Here is a 20,959-nt window from a genome sequence, read left to right as displayed (position 1 = left end):
TCACTTCTCTGCTTTCACACACACCTCTGTTTCACTTTCACTCGTGACAAGGACAGATTGCGAGTTCTCTGCCCCTTTCCACCAGTGTTACAAAGCGGAACAGCAGAGAAAACTAAGCGTTACTTCCTCTGTCCGTCTCTAAACTCTGTCCTGAACGTGTATGTGTGTGTGTGTGTGCACTAACTTGCAGGCTCCTCTGTAGTGCTGATCACAGCTGTCGGCTTTATAACAGGGATTTCTGGAAGACACAGTACAGTATGACGTCAGTGTTTATTCCAGTAGCTCAAACAGTAGATTTGGCGATTCTCGGGAAATGCAAATAAAAACTATATAGACATATTTAAAATCAAATAAAAAAAAGACAAAAATGCAAAACAAAATGACTAAAACTAACTTAAATAAAAAATGAAAACTGAAAATATAAAACTAAAAACGAATTAAAAATATAAATAAAAACTCTCACTGACAAAAATAACACTGGTGTGAGTGTATATACTTAGTTATACTTTGGGTGTCCTGATTAAAAAAATTATATATAAATAAAGTGTTTTTTTTTAATGCAAAAAGTTTTCTGGGGTGTATGTCTCCATTTAGACAGAAAAATAAACGTGTGTGTGTGTGTGTGTGTGTGTGTGTGTGTGTGTCACTCACTAATGCATGGGGCGACGGGTGATCGGCTCTGCTGATACCCTTTTGCACAGCGGTTGCAGGTGATGCCGGTCACCCCGTCTTTACATGGGCACTGACCCGTCGTCTGGTTACACGTTTTACCTGCAGCTCCCACCGGATGGCAGTCACATGCTGGAGAGAGAGAGAGAGAGAGAGAATTTTTATTTTAACAAAACATTTATTTTACAATTCTTATACACCACTCAACACAATTCCAATCATCTTATAAAATTTAAAAATCAATCCACACTCCTGATTTTATCCTGTTTTTTAAAATAGATATAGTTTCACATCCTTCTGACACTTCAATTTTGTTCCTCCTACTTAAATATATTGCCATTTTTGCTTCACCTAGAATGAAATTATAAGAGAGAGAGAGAGAGGGAGAGGGAGAGGGAGGGAGAGAGAGAGAGAGAGAGAGAGAGAGAGAGAGGGAGGGATGATCAGCTCTGGCACGGGCGCAGAAGGGAAGTCCAAATAATGGCCTTAGTCCCCGTCTGGACCTGTAAACATTGCCATGACACTCAATCTGTTACACACACTTCCCGTAACCACACACACACACTACTCTATCTCATTTAAAGTCACATGGCTCAATGATATTATATTAAAATATGGGCTGTATTTCAGAATTACACATAGTAACCAGCATTTTAGGCAACAACAAACAAAGAGTCACAGCATGGAAAACAGGTTTCATGAACTGCGTGACACACTTGAATACTCACACTCGACTGAAAATAAAGTGCAAAAAAAACCCCGGCTTGTTCAGAAATCATGTAATGATTCCACAACAAAGATCTACTTATACTACCAGTCAAAAGTTTGTGCATATCTGCTTATTCTATATTATGAATATTTTTCACATATTATAATAATAGTAAAGTAATTCAAACTATGAGATTACAAAAAAGTATGGGAATTAAATAAACAATAAAATAAAATAAAATAAAATAAAAATGTATTATAATGTCCAGTAAAACATCTTAGTGGTTAGTAATATTGAGCTTTCACCAGTAACTGTGGCTGATGGGCAAAAAAGAAACTTTTATAATTATAATGATGGTTTTGTGTGTATTAATGTTGTCTATAGTAGTGCTTGAGCATGTATGTGCGTTTCCTCTCTGTTTTGAGACTCTCAAAGCACACACACACACACACACACACACACACACACACACACACACACACACACACACACACACACACACACACACACACACACACACACACACACAGAGACGGAGATAAGGTTTGAACAGCTGTGGCATCTGCAGGTGAGAGCTGGAAGTCCACAGTTCCAGAAGAGATTGAGCCGTGACTTCATCTGTGTGTGTGTGTGTGTGTGTGTGTGTGTGTGTGTGTGTGTGTGTGTGTGTGTGTGTGTGTGTGTGTGTGGAATTTAAGGAATTCTCAGGTGCTGTATCACAGTAACGCTGATAAGAGGTCTCAGCGCTCAACATGGGCGTTATCAAATTAACACTGACAGCACTACAAAAGAGCTTCTGATTGACACACACACACACACACACACACACACACACACACACAGACACATTCAGTACAAATGTCATACAGAAGATGTTCAGGAAGCCACAAACATTTGCAAGAACAGTACTGGTTGTAGTTACCAACACACTAAACCAAATGCTATTTAGTTCACTTCAAACCAGCAGAGAGCAGCAGAAACAACTAGATTTTTACATTTGGAAACTCTTTATTTTGATGGTCCTCTTTAGACATTCTGTTGACGATAAGTAAAGTTGAACCTACATGTCAACTTACTCTCATTAGAGTATTAGTAGACTGTCTGCGTAATATCTACTAACACTTCATTGTATCCCAACAGACATTCTACTGACTATAAGTAACTTTGCAAGCGTATGTCAACTTATTCTACTAACCCTCACAGTCTACTAATACTAATAAATCGTTTATGTCTGTAGCACAAACGCTGCAGGACCACTCACACACACACACCACTAATAATAATGATATTTCATACATATTTCTCCTGTTATACTTGAATACTTAACCAATGCACCGGTTCTTATTTGCACTGTACACAATCTTTAGCACTGTGACTATCATCTACCATGTCTATCTCCTTCACAACCAGAGCATCTTCTGAAATAGTAGTAGAAGTAGAAGAGATTTTAATGACATGTCAGAAGTTGAGGTTATTTACATGGCAAGAGCTGAGCTACAAGATACACAAGAGTGTATATATTAAATACATTAAATTTCGGTTTGTTTTCCACCAAACCCTATCGTATACCCCCAGAACACTTGGAATATATTACACGTCACATGGGATCATTATGTTATACTTTTGCATCTTTTTTAAAAGGAACACGCCGACTTTTTGGGACTTTAGCTTATTCACCGTATCCCCCAGAGTTAGATAAGTCCATACATACCCTTCTCATCTCCGTGCGTGCCGTAACTCTGTCTGACGCACCCACCGCTAGCCTAGCTTAGCACAAAGACTGGAGGTAAATGGCTCCAGCTAGCATACTGCTCCCAATAAGTGACAAAATAACGCCCCGTGGTGAGGAGCAGAGAGTTCGCTCAGAGTTGGAGTAAATCACTCCGCAGAAGTAGCAGTGCTTCGCCTTCTGAGAAAATAGTTCCCAGTATGTATACGGTTAGAAGATGGCTGTCTCATGTGTCTTTGTTATTTGTACACGCTGTGACTATACATATCACAACATGTAAATAGGAAAATGTTGGCGTTATTTTGTCACTTATTGGGAGCAGTATGCTAGCTGGAGCCGTTTACCTCCAGTCTTTGTGCTAAGCTAGGCTAGCGGTTACGGCACACACGGAGATGAAAAGGGTATGTATGGACTTATCTAACTCTGGGGGATACGGTGAATAAGCTAAAGTCCCAAAAAGTTGCCGTGTTCCTTTAAAGCTTGATGCTGGTTGCTACTCACTGCCATTATATGAACGAGCGCGAGTGGGACATTTTTGAAAAATTCTCCATTTGGGGTCCGAAAAAGAAAGAAGGGCATCCGGCATTAGAACAACAGCAGGGTGGGTAAATAATGAGTTCATTTTTATTTTAGGGTGAACTATCCCTTTAAGTGAGCTTCCTAAATAAACATGTTGTCTACTAGCATTAAAAGCAGTGACTTTACACTGACTGGTCTTCCATCTCCATCTTAAATGCACTTTAACATAAATTATATAATACTTACACAAACACACACGCACACAAACACTTTATCACTGTTAAATACTGCACATATAAACCTTGTCACATATCCAAATAAATAAATTTCAGCTCTTGGCAGAGAAAATGCCGTTTTTGACACAGCCACAAAAGCAGAATTATTGAGCGTTTTGTAGGAAGCAGACATTTTATGCAGCTTGTAATTTAACTTATAGAAAACCCTCTACATATGGATTGCCTTTTCCTTCCAGAAATGCTCAACTTACAAGACATCTTTTATCCAAACACTAGAATATTTCTCAAACTCTGATGTGTGTTTTCTTACAGTGCTGTGTTTGCTTTGGCTGGAGTGACGGCAGCAGATATATGAGCTTCATGTACAGGCTGCTCCCAATGCACTGTGGTTTTATTGAACTCTCTACTATTTTTAGATTTTAATTTATATATATGTGTGTGCTACTGATTTTATGTGGGAGCTTTCAAACTGGAAAATACAGTGCATAAAATATTTTACACACATAAATACATTTTAACTCATGATAAACTACTGAGTCACAGTCAGAAAATAAACATGAGTGTCTCTTATGTAACGGAGCAAGTTATAAAATCATATCTAAACACATCATTCCTGCAGTTTTCAAGGTCCAAAATTAAATTAGTCTGTAAATGGTGGTAAAAGACTAGACCAGGGATTCACAAACCTTTTTTGGCAGCTGAACCCCCTTGAACTAAGATATTGCCCTTAATATTTAAATAATTTAACGACATATTCGCATGTTCACGGTTCTCTGATGTCAGTTCATGGTCAAATGACATGCAGACAAACAAGTAAAATATTTAATATTTTTAGCAAGTGTTTTATTTTTATTATATATATATAATTTTTTATAATAAATTATAAGTCATTATTTTATATTTTTATGATTTAATTAGCTTTTCATATGCTCACGATCCCCCTGCACGAACAATAATACATAAATATAATTATCATCCAAAAATCGTCATGCTGTTCCTCAATACCATCATTTATAAATACTTGTGTAAGTACTTTAAACAGCTGTAAGATATATTTTTTAGAAGACAACACATAACAGATGTCCTCAGAAATCCCACTTGAATTTCAAAGTTTTTATTTGCATACTTGTCTCTTTGTGACAGCTCTTGTAAAACATTATCTGACAGAAAAATTGCCCTGCTTATTTGAGCGGTTGCAAATGGATTGAGTCTGGACTTTCTGTTTGTATGAGCAATAGAGGACAGGGGAAAATCTGTTTGGAAACAGTCATTTTTTTTGTGATTCCGCGTGTTGCCACAAGGGGCGCAGAAATGACACACAGCTAATGTAAATGAGGTGATGCCAACACTTGCACTATTTTAACTCATTGGGGATTAGAGATAAAAATAAAAATCTCTCATTGAAGATAAAGATCTAAACATCTGATGTCAACCTGCCAGTAAATGAAATGTGGTGTGGTACCTTTGCAGGCTCGGCGGTGTGTGATGGGTTTGGCCATGTCCCGGTAGAATCCCTCTTTACAGTAATGGCAGTGTCGTCCAGCGGTGTTGTGTCTGCAGTTCATACACACTCCTCCGCTCTTACGGCCCGAGAGCTTATATAACTCCATGTTAAAGCGGCAGCGTCGCGCGTGCAGGTTACAGTTACACGCTATAAAGAAAGAGAGGATGAGCACGTTATTGTTTTTTATGGATATGCATATGGTGTTTTTTCTCAAAAATACAATATCACTAAAAGGGTTTATAGGAGAAGCTTTACAGCTCCACAAAGAACATCATATTCTCCTGTTCTTTAGTTCTCTAGCTTTAAAGAAACTAAAAAGCAAACCACTGATCTGCAGAACCTGTAATGAAACAAAATGTATTAGTCTCCAAAGAACCATATAGCAACCCTGTACACCTGAAACAGTCATCTTTACTGAACCTTTATTTTTCAAGTCAACATGAAACAAGATTTGCAACGCATTTTAAAGGGTTTTTAGATTGTTAGACTAAATAATATGATTTGAATACTTCTTAAAATATTAATTTTAACAAGTATTGCTAAATTTTATATTGTAAAGTATTGTACATTTGAATATTTGTTCAAATTAACCAATAGCCAACATGGCCTAGATGTTAATTTTAGCTAGCTAATTTTTTTCATGAGTTATTACATTTTGATGAAATATTGTGAAGAAAACAAGAAAAATAGAGATGCACTGGTCAACCGGTCATCAATAGGAACCGGACGTTTTGTTGCTCCAAACATGATCGGCAAACTTTATTTTATTTTATGGACGATCTCTGTTCCGGACTTGCACACAAACTGCATTGGAATAATTTCCCAAAAATTACTGCCCAGAGATGTAGCATGTCAGCGTGTCAATATGAAGACGGACGCAAAAATAAAGAGAGCACAGACGTGCCAGCAGAGAAAATACTGTACACAGCAAAGCTCACTGTTCCCGATGTTCGAAATATTGGAAGGAAATTATAAATATTGAATTGAGGGTGAGGGTTCATATGAATGTAAGGGAACTGACTGTCTTTAGAAAAGTTTTGATGGCATTTTCTTTTCCTCTTACCTCCGTACCATCGGTTAAACGCCACAGACTACCTGAGTATTGTAGTTGACCATGTCCATCTGTAAACCTCACTCCCCTGATCTCAAGACGTGTGCTAGCGACTGACACTAGAGGCTGTGGTCTTTAGTGTCCTAGTTAGTGCACCAACCTCCCATGCCGGAGATGCCTGTTCGAATCCCGCTCAGAGCGGGTTGAGTAGGACCGGTTACAATTGGTGCCGTGACCCGGATGGGAGTGAGTGTAACGGAGGCCAGCCAGTAAGAGCTGTGCAGGTAAACCTCACTCCCCTGATCTCAAGAGGTGCACTAGCGACTGATGCTAGAGGCTGTGGTCTGTTAGTGCATCCGCCTCCCATGCCGGAGACGCTGGACCGAATCCCACTCAGAGCCCTGTCGAATATGACCACAGTGTACCATTTTCTGATGGCTACTTCCAGCAGGATAACACACCATGTCACAAAGCTCATGATGACATGATGAGTTCACTAAACTCAAACCGCCTCCACAACCACCAGATCTCAATCCAATAGAGTTGGGATGTTGAGGAACGGGAGATCTTGGATGTGCAGCCGACAAATCTGCAGCAACTGTGGGATCTGCTTTAAAAAGTACATTTTGTATTTTAAATGCATACCTGTTTCATCGTGAAGCGTTTGTTTTTGTCCGTGTGCATGTGTGTGTGTCTGTTATTACAGGGCCAATTTGTATGGAATTCTGTGGTTAATGAAACCTGCTCGGGCCATTCCCTAACACACACACCATCTGCTGCTCTGTGTGAGTGTGTGTGTGTGTGATGGGGGTCATGAAAAGGGGGTGTAATTTCGGGGAGATTCTGGGCTAAAGTCAACAGGGTGAGATTACAGCAAATTCAGCTCAATAAACGTCTGCAGGCGATGTGTGTGTGTGAGCGCTGTAAGGGTGTGTGCATTTCTCTAAATGAAATTCCAAACGTGTGACAAAAAGCACACACAGATTCACACCCAAACAGAAAGCTACAGTCTCACAAACGTACAAGACGGAGATTGAATTATTAAAGCACGCAGTCCAGTCTAAATGTGAACCGTTTCTAGGGCGTTTCCAGATGAGGGTCTGATTTGAGCAAGAAGGAAAAGAGTGCGGGTTTTCTGAAATCTCTCAGCGCTGCGTTTGTGCCTTGAGCGTGGTACTTAATCTAAAGTTGTTCCAAGGGTCTTTCTCAATGGCACCGTTCCTCTATTACAAGAGCTTTCCAAACACAGCTGAAAGCACTCAAACCTATTAACCTGAGGTTAGAGCAAACCCAGAGCTCCAAATTCATTTCTGTAGAGCAGGAACGTTAGTTTGATGGAGCGAGCTCTACAGGTATGCACTGAACTACACCCAAAAACACATATCTGGAAATGCCATACATCTTGTACTTTGTGTATGATGGGCAAAAATTAGAACTCCACTTATGTTTTGGATTATGATGTCTAAATCTTAATATTATATCTTAATATTACAATCAAGCAATATGAAAACACTAACAGTGTATATCTCGCCACAATGATGTGATGGCCAGAGCGTTGCAATTAGGTTGCACAATTTAAGACATGATTCATGTCCATATAGAACAAATGGTGAAGGATATAACTGTGCTGTTTAATACTTAAAGTTACTAGTTTGTTCAAATCACTAACAAAGCATGGGCAACAGTGATAGTGATGCTCGTCTTAGTGAACGCCACTACAATAAAAAAAGAGCAAAACCACAGAATAGCACCTTTCACAGAACATCACCTGTGCGCTTTAACACACATATGTTTTATCAACTAAGAATAACAGCTCATTAAAAATTCCATCCCTGGTTTTATGTGAGCATAAATATCAGAACATTTGGCTCACAGGTGTTTCTAATTGATTAGGCGTTTCCTGTTGCGTAGATTGTTCACACATGAAAGAGTCGCGAAGTTTCACGGCTCTGTTCAAATCTTTTGTTTTTGCCTGCGAGAGAAAAGCGAGTGATCTGGGATTCTGAAAGAATTAGGAAAATTGGCATAACACAAGCGTTGGGTGTAGTCAAAACAGCAATTTGGCATGAAGCAACTTTGAAACTGAAGCTGGTAAAGCTACAAGCTACTCATAATTTAAATTACAAACAAGCTGCTAAAAAAATGGCTTACAATATTTTTTTAATTGTATAACTGCAAACAGAACCTTCTATGAATCAGTGAATCTGATTCATTTTAGTGAATCCAGATGATCGTCTGAACAAAAAAAGTGTTCACGTTAGTCGAGTGTTTTACAAAATTGATTGAAATAAAATGTGTGAATGAAGAGATTCACTAAAAGAGAAAAAGAGGACAGTTTAAGATCCCAGGTTTCAATATTCAAATAAACATTTGTCAATGAAATGAGCAACAGTCTCCAGAACACTGTACGAAACCTGCCAGGACTTGTTGGCTAGCCCTTCAAAAACAAACCAGAATGATGATTCAAAACAACCAGAAAACAGGAAAATGTTAGATTAGTCCGTTAGCGGACATGTTTTTAATCTTTTAACTTCTATTCAACTGAACAGGCATTTGACTGGCTGGCTGAAGAGTGACTAACCCCGAAACTCCCAGAAACAGGCAACAGCTGGAAGTTTCTTCTCTGAAGGTTTGGCACAAGACGAGAGCGCAAGACCAGCGACGTTGATGAGTTACAGACACTCAAGCTGGAGATCTCGGACTATTTTATAAGCTTTATATTTGTTTTGAAATGTCACGATACTTACGCTCACATAAAATGGAGTAATAGGGTGCTGAGAATGCTTTTATTTATTAATTTACTTAATTGGTTACATGTGTTTAGACGAGCCAAACATAAAAGGTGGCATTTAGTATTTCTGGTTTACAGGCATCTTTCAGACTGTTTAGATACTGCTGGAGTGAACAGGAAATCTAGAAATCCAGTCCAAATTTCTAGATGGCTTTGGTTTTACAAGAGCACAAACCGAGTACTTCGACAAATGTGTCCTTTGAATCGTAGCACGCAAAGAAACAAAACGACAAGCTAGTTCGATTGCTGGCAGACTAACAAATAAACAGGAAGATAAACACATCTCTACAAGGTTTCTCTGCAGCATCACAGCTTTATATCATTAACGCTCTGTGTGGCGTTTTTTCCCTCGGAAGCAGCATGTTTTGGTTTGTGACGTATAGGAAATCTAAGGCAGTAAAAGTGGGCTTGTGTGTGTGTTTAATGAGGATATGGTTAGTACTCATACTTCCAGTGTCCTGTGCAGGTGGCCGTGACTAGCAATACACACACATACGGCTGCGTCCGAAATCACATTCTCTCTTGAGTAGGTACTTATTTTGAATAAAGTAATTGCAACTGCTTAAAAAGTGTGTTCTATGTAGTATGAATGCGTGTAGATGATTGTAATCTGGATGTACTACATTTCCCATGTTGTCATTAGGCTTGTGTTGCTTCACTGTCTTTCACAGATCCTCTCCTGTGGCCTCATGGGATAGTAAAGTGTCCACCAAATGCACACTTCAGAATCTGGCCAGACGTATTAGGTCATCCGGGGACTTTTTGCCTACTCTATAATGAGTACCGTGAATTCGGAAATACTTATTTTTGTTACGTACTGTTTTTCCGAATACTATAGTAGGGAACTAGGGCTGATAAAGTATATTATATCGAGATCTTGATCAAATTTACGTCGATGACAGTGATAAGCTCTGGACATTTTTACTCGATATGGATTAATCTAACAGCCTATCACACAGCAGAAATAAACGCGACAACAGCCGCCGGTCAGTGTATGTCGCTAATAAGTGATTTCTGCGTGTCTGTGTGTGAATTAGTGATGGGTCGATCATTAGTTAATTTTGAAGGAATCTTTAATATGCCTCAGAGAGTCATCAGAGAGTGATTCATTCATTTTGTGTTGATCGCACATCCGAAACATCCTATAGGTTCTGTACCGGAAACAGAAATGATTATAGTTCACCTCCCGAGTCTTCGCGTCTGAGGCCCTGTCCCAAATGAAACCCTAAGCCCTTGCGATCTTCCTCCGAATCCACACTTTCATGATGTAACGCCGCTTTGATTGTCGGGTAGAGGTCTCGGCGGAGCCACCCTTCTGAAGTACCCTTCTGTAACCTAAAAAGACAAATGGGACACCCTATGGTCTTGTGGACTTAACGCACAAGCGTCCTCGGCAGCCATTGTAAGTCCACAAGATCGCAAGTGTATATTAAGTGTGTTATTTGGGACAGGGCCTGAGTCGTTCGTTCATTTGTTACGTGATTTGACAGCCGAATTGGATACAATAATTCCCAACTTCCTTGCGCGTAGGTATTTATTTATTATTATTATTATTACTCTTACAATGTGATGCGTTTCTGGTCTCAAATCGTAGCTTATTCCTTACAATTTATAAATTTCTATCAGGATGGTTCTTTTCCATAACAGTGAATGTCGAAATAAAGAGATGGTCAATGCTTTAAACTTTATTCGTATAATAAATACAATACACCATACAGTCAATAATACTATCGTAATGTTGTAAGATACTGAGAAAGGAACCGGTCACGTGACAGAAGAACGAACGACACAGACGCGAAGACTCGAGAGCTCAACTAATCATTTCTGTTTTCCTGAGTTATATTAACAGACTACATAGACTGAAGTCCCAGATAAGCAATTATTAAATAATTTCTGTTTGTCATAATTTGGCCTTGGCTGCATTATAGTTTTCTTTTTCGAAATGTGATTAACTGTAAGTAGAAGAACATTTAAATTATTCTGCTGAAATGAACCAAATGACTTGAAAAAAGATTAATTAATTTTGATTAACGAGATTCAAAGAGCCGAATCTGTAATATGATCCATCACTGAATGAATGAACGGAGCAATTTCGTCTGATACACAAACTCACACACATGTGAAGTTCACGGTGTTTTCAGCATCTGTCGTCTCAATATGAGGCCATGAAACACATGAACTTCTTCAGCAGAGCTGCTTCTGAAAGTCACTTGACGAGCTTCAATGTTTCATTTTAAGGAAAAACTACCGTCAAATACACACTGAAACATAGATCTTCACGACAAACCGTCAAAATAAAAGTTCGGTTTAACCGCAAGAAAATAAATCACTACTGTAAATGTATACTAAAATGTACTCCTCAAAGTAATAATAATGATATTATTCTAAGGAATATCATACAACCAAGATATTTTTTCATCCACGTTTTAAGTTTATACAGTTCTTTTGTGCAGCATATTATTTGACAAAAATTTTTTGTAAATGTAGGCCTAAATTATGATATGTTTTCATTTGATTACATTTTAAAAGCTTTATTAAATTGGTTTAATTTATATACATTTGTATTAAATCACAAAACACAGAATTACTGTGTGATAATTAATAGATAAAAAAAAAGAAAAAAAGTGTGATAATTAATATTTCCAGCTCTATAGGGAACTGCTATATAGTTGAACTTAATTTAACTGTCAGACCCTCCATTTGTGGTCCGCCACTCATTAGTCTGTTATACCTCTGCTAATCTCTTTGTCCTTGTTCTCTCAGCTGAATGGGGGATGATTTTAACGAGATCACACTGAACGACTGCCAGGTCGGGCACAAAATCTGCGGGAGTCCTTGGCGTGTGTTGAGGCGAGAAAACGAGCGAGTCGAGCGTGTACTGGGGGTCATTTGGAGACGGGGCCACCAAACCAGAGCAGATGGCATGAGAAGAGGCAGAGCGAGAGGTGAGAGGAAAACGCAGAGAGCTCGGAATTAAATTCTGGGTTTCATTACACGAAAGAAAACGAAACTATCGGCAAACTCTCATCTGACAGAGTGGACAGGAAGAATTAGACGAGGCAGAGAGATTTATGGGAGACATTAGCGATACTAATGGAGTGTCAGGACTGCCCGACTGGAGCATTTGGACACGATATATCTTTCCTGACACAAAGATTAATGCATTTACACTATTCAGCTAATTTTTCGTTCAGCAATAATACTGCTGTCTGATAAGATAAGATAAGATAAATATCTGCAGCTGCTACTGATCTTCAACATATGGATATATGTTTGTACATCTATAAATATTAGTTAGAATCCCTAAAAAAACTACAGCGTTATGGTACAATAATGGTAAATTACCATGGTGGTACTTTGTTTTCTGTAATTTAATTGCAGTTCCTTCTGATGTAATTACATTAAATACTGAAATAGACTATAGAACAATTCTATATAAAACAATAGTATCAAAAGTTAACGTCTAATGTTAAATGTACATTTTTATTGTACCCTTCTCCCTTTATAAGCTTTGCTCAGTTCAATCAAGAATAATTTATGAAATTTTGCATTATTTATTTGAGTAGTTTCATGCCTTTCCTATTATTGTTCAACTGGTCGAGATTGATATGGGATTTAGAAAGTAATTAGTAATAAGTAATCCAATACTTTTAAGAGAGAGTAATTAGTACAGTAATTTAACTGCACTGATGGAAGATGGAATTACTTTTTTAAAGTGTAACTTACCTAACAATGCACTTAACTATATTTAACATAAATTAATGACATTTTTACATAAGCTGTAGCTAGAAACTGCTTAAATCAACTGGATTTATTCAAATTCACTGAACAGAAACAGTTTGTGTTGCTTTATAAGACCCTATATTGCAAAAGTCTGTTGATAAATCGATGCATTTTCTGCAGGGTCTAGCATATTAAGTCCATCAAAAATGCGTTCGCACCTATGCGTCTGCTACACGGCGTAGCCGGTGTGAATTCAGTGTTAATATGGCCGCCAAAAGAAATAAACGTTGTTTTCGTGTGCGGTGTGAAACGCCTAGTACTCTCATTCTGCTGTCAGCAGCGTTCTGCTCTGAGCGCCGACTGTTCAGACGTCCTGAGAGAAGAGGTTTATGTAAAGATTAACATACTGCAAGATAGACATACGCAAACACAAATCTCTGTCCTGCACTCGTGTGTCAGTCTGTATGTATTCTATGGAATGCATCCAGAATTAATACAGATACACCCGAAGTAATCCAAACCCAATAAATCAAGTTCAGACGTGAGATGCGATGAGAATTAACCTTCACGTTTTTGTCAAGTGATCGTTTCATAGCACCACACTGTAGCTCTGTTTCAGATGTAGGGAGATGCTTTAGATACTGTACCTTATTTTGGCCAAATCTGATGCAAATGTAAAGTGCAGCACAGAGAAAAGCCAGAGACAAACTCCAGTGGGAAAAGTCCATTCAGCACGGCAGACACTGAAGAAATGCTGATTAACAGCTCCATTCCTCTAATTTAGTTGGCCAAGTGATAGTTGCTGATATTTAGCATAACATTTCATTCAATACTAAAATGTAGCAAAAAATACAGACAATTTAACCTATTTTAAACGAGATTTGTGTACTTAAGAGAATCACGTCATTAGTTTAGCAAAATACTAGTCAAACTATTGTGAGTCACGATTTCAATAGTCACAATTGATTTCAGTAGAGTTTTGACGGCAGTATCTAAAGTGCATATGAAGAGCGTACAAATCATTCACACCAAGAACGATAACTATAAAGATACTGATAACCAGAGGTGTGGACTCGAGTCATGTGACTTGGACTCGAGTCAGACTCGAGTCATGAATTTGATGACTTCAGACTCGACTCGACAAAATGTACAAAGACTTGCAACTCGACTTGGACTTTAACATCAATGACTCGTGACTTCACTTGGACTTGCGCCTTTTGACTCGAGAAGACTTGCTACTTCCCATGAAAACTGGGGGAAAAAATGTCCACATGGCCGCGCCGCTCTCAGTTTATCTGCATCTGTGAAAAAAATGTGCACCACCTGTATGCATGCAGAGAGCGCGCGCGCTGCCTGCACGACATCCAATCACTGTAGTCCCACGTTGTTTTGATTCGACAGCATCTAACGCCCGTTTCACATTCACACATACTCCGTTTGCAGTGCGTATGCGCCAGCGGGTGCGTATTTTTTTCCGTACCCATGTTAACAGGTTAGAGCTTTCACACTGCACGCGGTTGCAGTCCGTCGATCCGTTCCAGGTGCGGTGCGTATACAGCAGTGCCGCGATCGTTTCCGCACCGAGTCTATTTCTGCTGTGCTGCACACGCTGAATTAAAGTGACAGCGCATGTTTCGTGGTCAACATGAACACAGATTGACCTAAAAATGTAGTAATTTCACCATAAATGCGATTAATTAAATAAAATGTAGTAATCTCACCATAAATGTATTTAATTAAATACTATTTTCACTTTAAGACCAGGGTAAAGCAAGGAAAACTACAATTTACCTCAACAAGGCGACATAATGAACAAATCTCGTCTCATTCGTGGAGATGGAAAAACATGTTCCTTGTGACATGCAAGATTTATTGTATTAATTTAAATATAAAATAAAAGGCATGAGAGTCGGCTGTTTTTTTATATAAGTAGCCTACATGGTTAAATATTTGACCACTTGCTTTAGGAACTTAATATAAGTAGAAGTAATGCATTGAATAATAGGCCTACGTTGTTTAAATTGTGTTTAAACGTGCATACGTCTATTAAAGAGTGTATATGTGTACAAAGAGAATCGCAATGCTGAGACATAAGACCGGGGTAGCCTAAATCAAGGGAAAATACATATTTCAACAAGGCAACATAACACTCGTCTCATTCGTGGAGGTGGAAAAACAAGTTCTTTGTGACATGCAAGATTTATTGTATAAAGATTTAAATTATGCAAAAGAAAGAGTATGAGTCTGCTGTTTTTGTCAATTTTAAGTTTTAATTTAAAATGTAGGCTATACGATTTTAATATAAGTACATGGTTAAATATTTTACCACTTGTTTGAGCAACTTAATATATAATTATATAAGAGTGATGCATTAAATAATACGTTGTTTAAATTGTATTTAAACGTGAATACGTCTATTAAAGAGTGTATACGTGTGTACAAAGAGAATCGCAATGCTGACAACATTTTTTTTTTAAATAAAAGATGCTAATAACTTCTGGATTTGAAATACAGATAGTGAGTATGTATTTGTGGTACAGCCGCGGATCACGCACTGCAAACGCAGCATATGTGAAAGCACTATTGCGCGTGCTGGTCTTGCACCGCATACGCACTGCAACACGCATTCCAATTATATTATCAGGTTGGTCCAGTTTTTCAGAAGTGATAATTTTGAGGAGTGAGGATTTTATTGATGACATGTTTAAAAAGGTTTAGGCTAAAACGACCCATGTCTATTTGAAAGTTAAACTGTTTTGCAATATGAGGTTAATACAATACAGGACTGAAGCTGCATGCTGTGCATTGTTCTAGTGCAATATGCTGTTGAAATACAAGCATTGTTTGTGAAAATTAAATTATCTGTTTTTTACTGTATTTGATTATAAATCAAAGTATAAAAAGAGGTTTAAATAAATACAAATCTTACAGACGTACATGATTTGTATAAATTTTATTTCTGTGGTAAGAGGACTTGAAATGACTCGAAACTAAAATGGTAGGACTTTGGACTCGACTTGAGACTTGTTGGCTTTGACTTTTGACTCGACTCGGGACTTGCCTCATCTTTGACTCGACTTGACTCGGGACTCGAGGGCAAAGACTTGAGACTTACTTGTGACTTGCATAACAATGACTTTGTCCCACCTCTGCTGATAACTACATTAGTGTCCACACCAACGCACGATAACGTTTATTATAAGCGCGTCTGCTGCTTTAAATGCTCTAGCTCTTTAAAGCCGAGTGGATTCTGATTGGCTGTCAATGTTTTTATCATTCATCAGCTGTATTCATCAGCATCGTTCCTCTGTGTCGTTATCGTTATAGCTGTGGTGTGGACGTATGAGAATATGTTTATCGTTATCGCTATTAGTTGTAGTATAAAAGACACTTAATGTTCAGAACTATTATTGAGCTTAATAATGACACAATCTGTATCAATTGACTTGACTAATCTTACTAGGTGTGAACATGCGTTTAGGATGCCTGTAGTCAACAAGGTTTTGGAATAGCTAATGAGGATTGAACAACATTTTAACTCACGTAAACACTCGTTGGCTTCTTTCGCAGTGGCGCGCTGCCAGGGCCGGTCGTAGTGAAACGGTTTGCAGCGGTCACACTCCGGACCCTCTGTGTTGTGTTTGCATTCGCACACCAGCTTTCCGTCCTTCTCTCGCACACACCTGGAGGCGTGGCCGTTGCATTTACACCTCCCGCCCACTTGGAAGTCGCCAACCGCGTAATAATACGTAGCGGGCGGCCCGAGCGGGTCTTCGCTCTCGCGTCCCGACATGGGAAGCGCTCTGAGCTGCTGCGGGCGACTGAAGACAACACGAATATCAGTGACCGTAACCCAGTCCTGTAGAACAGGACTCGAGTCGAAGTCCTTCCCTGATGGGCGTCCGTCTAGCGTGCTGAAAGCGATAAGGCCGCCGGAAAGCGGGTAGAGATCAGTGTGTCCGTCCGTGCACAAAGCCTCCTGCTCGTTCTGCTTGGTGATCGCCGCTTTGTTGGGTCGGTTGTACATGCGACGGCATTGCGACGAGTAGAATTGGTAGGGCGTCCAAGTGCGGCCGTAGTCCATGCTCTTATAGATGGCCAGGGATTCGGGACGAGGGGAACAGAACTGCAGGCTGACATACGTGATTTCAAACTTCTTCCCGAGCGACAGCGTGAGCGTCACGTTGAGCGGCGAGCCCTGCAGGTTCTCCGACTGCCAGCACGTGAGGTTGTGGGCAGAGTTCAGGTCGGTGAGGTAGTTGGGAGGGTGTGCGTTGCGAGGGTCCGATGCGTCGCAGACTTGGCACGAGCGCACGGCGGGGCGGTCGTCGCGTTCAACTAAACTGCACGAGCGAGACGCCGGCCGCCCGCAGACACTCGACACGCCGACCTCCTGACCGAACGCTGCATTGATGAACTCTGGGATACATCGGCGGGCGGCGCCCGTCTCGTCATAGCAGGGGTCCGTCGGTGTCGCCTGAGGCCCGGCGAATGGGTTGGGACTGTGGCATGAGGCTTGAAACACAGTTAGCAGAGAAAGCAAGTTCCGAAAACTCCACATGATGTCACGGGAGAGAATGATGAATGTGGGATGGGGAGAAACGTATCCAGATGGATGGGTAGAGAGGGGGAAGTCAAATAAACAAATATGGTTGTAGCGTCTCCTCAGACTGGCGGGGTCTGGCGTACGTGTGATATCTCAGAACGACAACTCCAGCCAGAAAACGTCCAGTAGATAGACGACTTTCCTGGAGTCAACCCTCGGCAGTGTGCGTCTGGAAATGGAACGGCAACACAATGTTAATAAATCAAACTAAACTCAGTTAATCAACTATATTCACTCACCGTAAGATTTATATAGTAAAGACCATGTCCAAAAATGAATGGAATTACAATGATACCACAGCATAATTGATGTGCATAAAAGAAAATGCCAAAAAAAATAAAACAGCCAAAAAAAGGTCTATTAATACCAAACGGAGCCTAAAAAGAAATGGAGCTTAACCTTTATATAATGCAACTTATATATAATAATGCATATGAGCAGTTAGAAGACTAAATTTAAAAATAAATAAATAAACAAGCAAACTATCCCAGAACGGGTAAGTACAGTATTCATCTAAATTAAGCCGTCACTTAATAATAGGGGCTAGGTGGTTTGGACCAATTGTTGGTTTGTAGTTATTAATAAACTCACAGCAGTAAATCAAATACAGTAAGTTGTTAAATATAATGCTAAATATATGCAGCTGCTAGATATTTAAGTCGTTTAGTAGTTTTAAATCCTAGTTTTGCAGCTGAACATATTTGCAATCATTTGTGAAATGTGCTGCCATGATGCTAGTGGGTCGGCAGAGCGTCGCTATGCAGTTGCGGAGATGTTCTAATGAGATTTTAGTGCTCTGCTATGCGGTTCCTAGGGTGATTGCTAAGTGCTTGCTTACAGACCCAAATCAAAAGTGTCCAGATATGCTCGGGTTCCTCCTTCAGCGCGCACCCGTTTCATGGTTCAGCAGGTGAAAGCGGTGATCACTTAGTTAAGTAACAGCACACTCTCCTCAACAACACATGAGATCTGAGGATCGCTGCGGGACGATGCACACGCTGAACTAGAAGAGTTAAAGGAATGAGCAACTTGTGCAAGTGTGTTTTAGAAATTCTCATTAATAGGCATTTCAACCAAAAGAGCCATTTTAGGAAAGCCACGCATGCAGAAATACACCGCAGATGGGTTAATTTGGTCTTGGTAAACACATGCTGAGATTCCTAATGTTTTCGCGGGGGCCGTTGGGGATTTTGAATGAGAGCGTTTAATATAATGTTGCTTTGCTCAGATGCTTTTCTATGAAATTTTCAAACTAAGAAAGCGTACTACCTCAACTGCTGGAGGAATCTGCGGTCACAGTCCGTTCCACGTCCTACGAGCCATGATCCGGACGGACACCGAACGTAGAAAACTGGATACTCTCAAACTCTCCTGATGCTTGGATCCGCAGGTCGACGCACATATGATCCGCCGGGGGGGAATCTGATGAGATCCGCACGCTGTTTAGAGTTAATGAGAAACAGTTTGACATGAGCGTGTATCTGAGCCCAATCACACTTCTACAGCACTACAAAGAGCAATGAACCATGAAACCAGAGTAAAACTCCTCTCTTAGGACCTGTCACTGTGTGTGTGTGATGTGAATATCAATGCGGCTCTTTCTGCTCGGGCCCCTTTGCAACGGTACAGCCGGACCCTCAAATAATGACTGTAAAAGCACGTTATACACATCTGCCGAATTCTATAAAAAAACGATACCTCATTTAAACGCAAGCCAGATTAATTCATCATTATTATTGTGCTGAAAACTAGATGAGACGCTCAGATTCGTACAGGTTTCACGTCACAGCTGTTACTACATCATGCTCTTCCCATGCGACGACAATGAAGCTGTCAGGCATCAAAAAGCGCACAAAAGCACTCCTGAAATTCTCCTGAAACCATTCCACAGCTATGTGTGAGAAACAAACGAAATGTGGGGTCATTTACTGACAAGCTCTTAGAGAATCAGACATGTCCGATTCATGAATCATCTTTCCAATGATTCAGTTGATTCAGTTCACAAATTCATCCATTCATTTAACTAACTGAATCAATAATCCTCAAAGCTTTTTATGGTGCTTTTGTGTCCTTTTTCAAGTTTTTGGGCAAGCAAATGATAGCATTAGTATTATGAAGCTACAAAGCCTGACAGTAGTGTGTTTGTGAAGAGAATTGCAGAGCATTTGTTAGATATTTAAAGACACTAGCCCTAAAATGGTCCTTTTTTTCCTCTGTTTCTGTCACATTCTACCAAACTCACACATCTCTCTCCACACACACACACACACACACATCTCTTCAGTCACACATCATCAAACACCAAACAGAGAATTAAGCTCATTATTTGACCCTCACGCTGTCAGTCGAACTCTCTCACCCCACCTCTCTCTTTCTCTCCCTCGCTCGATCACTCTAGCATAAACACACAGACGTACACGTATAAGGGTCTAAGACCACTACTGAAAATGCTTCTATTTTGCAGTCTTTTCTAATTCAGTTCAAAAATGTAAGTTATCGACACAACAATTTGACAAAAAAAGAATGAGATTGTGATTAAAAAAAAAAATGATGATCAATGTCTCCAGCATTATTTGAGAATGTTCCATCATTTTAAGCTTAAATGGGAGCAAAAATGTAACTTTTCCCACAAATTAGCAGCTGATCGATGCCAATATCAAGGATATTCCCAATATAGGGCTTACATATAATACAAAAAAGGAGTATAATTTTTTTCAGTTTGCTAAATTTATATAAACAGCTATTTTACACAATATTGACTTGAACAAAATTACTTTTTTATATATATATATATATATATATATATATATATATTCGACTGTTTGAGCTACAGAAAAGCCACAATTTCACAATTTCAAGTCCTAAAACTTTACTTATTTTCCAGAATTAAATGAAAAAAATAATGTCAGTGCGGTCTCAGACGTTTTCCCCATTGTATGTATACACACATATTCTCATTGTGTGGTCTTTTTGTGTTTACACAGTGTGTGTGTCCACACCGCAACATCATTTACTGACGGATCTGTCTGATTCGGAGGAAAAAATACACATGCCTCTGATTCACACACACACACATGAAGAACATGAGACAGAAATAGGTGAAAGGTTTGAGACAAAAAGAGGGACAAATATGGACAGAACCGAGGACAGGGACGATATGTGGGAGGATAGAAAAGATAGATAGTGGCTGAAGATAAAGGACGTCAAAGTAGAGATTATATATGAGAGAGAGAGAGAGAGAGAGAGAGATGGATCATAATGAAGAATGGACATCTCTTACAGAATGACTAAATATGGAGAGTTGAGTTTCTCCACCGAGTGTGTGTGTGTGTGCTTGCGCATTTATCAGAACTGAGACATACACACATAACACAAGTGCACAAGCTCAGATGACAACTAAATACACTTCAGATTTAAAGGTG

The 20,959-nt window shown here is 39.4% G+C and overlaps 1 protein-coding gene and 1 gene segment (V, D, J or C); one reads left to right on the top strand and one right to left on the bottom strand.

Moving 5' to 3' along the window:
* Nucleotides 1-20,959, top strand: part of LOC311284461 (Ig kappa chain V-III region MOPC 63-like) — a 945,935-nt gene that overhangs the window by 471,410 nt on the left and 453,566 nt on the right.
* Nucleotides 1-20,959, bottom strand: part of ntn2 (netrin 2) — a 33,148-nt gene that overhangs the window by 7,697 nt on the left and 4,492 nt on the right. For 2 of the 3 annotated variants that reach the window (XM_084398467.1, XM_084398468.1), the window contains 5 exons: nt 18,807-18,976; nt 16,475-17,706; nt 5,325-5,513; nt 652-801; nt 185-238 (listed from right to left, as the gene is read on the bottom strand). In XM_084398467.1, coding sequence (XP_084254593.1) covers nt 185-238; nt 652-801; nt 5,325-5,513; nt 16,475-17,492 — 1,411 coding nt within the window. In that variant the 5' untranslated portion in view covers nt 17,493-17,706; nt 18,807-18,976. The remainder of the gene's footprint in view (nt 1-184; nt 239-651; nt 802-5,324; nt 5,514-16,474; nt 17,707-18,806; nt 18,977-20,959) is intronic. The other variant, XM_084398469.1, reaches the window with a different exon arrangement.

The sequence above is a fragment of the Rutilus rutilus genome (genome assembly GCF_951802725.1).
Source record: "Rutilus rutilus genome assembly, chromosome: 24".
NCBI classification, from domain to species: domain Eukaryota; kingdom Metazoa; phylum Chordata; class Actinopteri; order Cypriniformes; family Leuciscidae; genus Rutilus; species Rutilus rutilus.
Note: the sequence above shows the minus strand (reverse complement) of the source record. Positions and strands in the feature narration are given on the sequence as shown.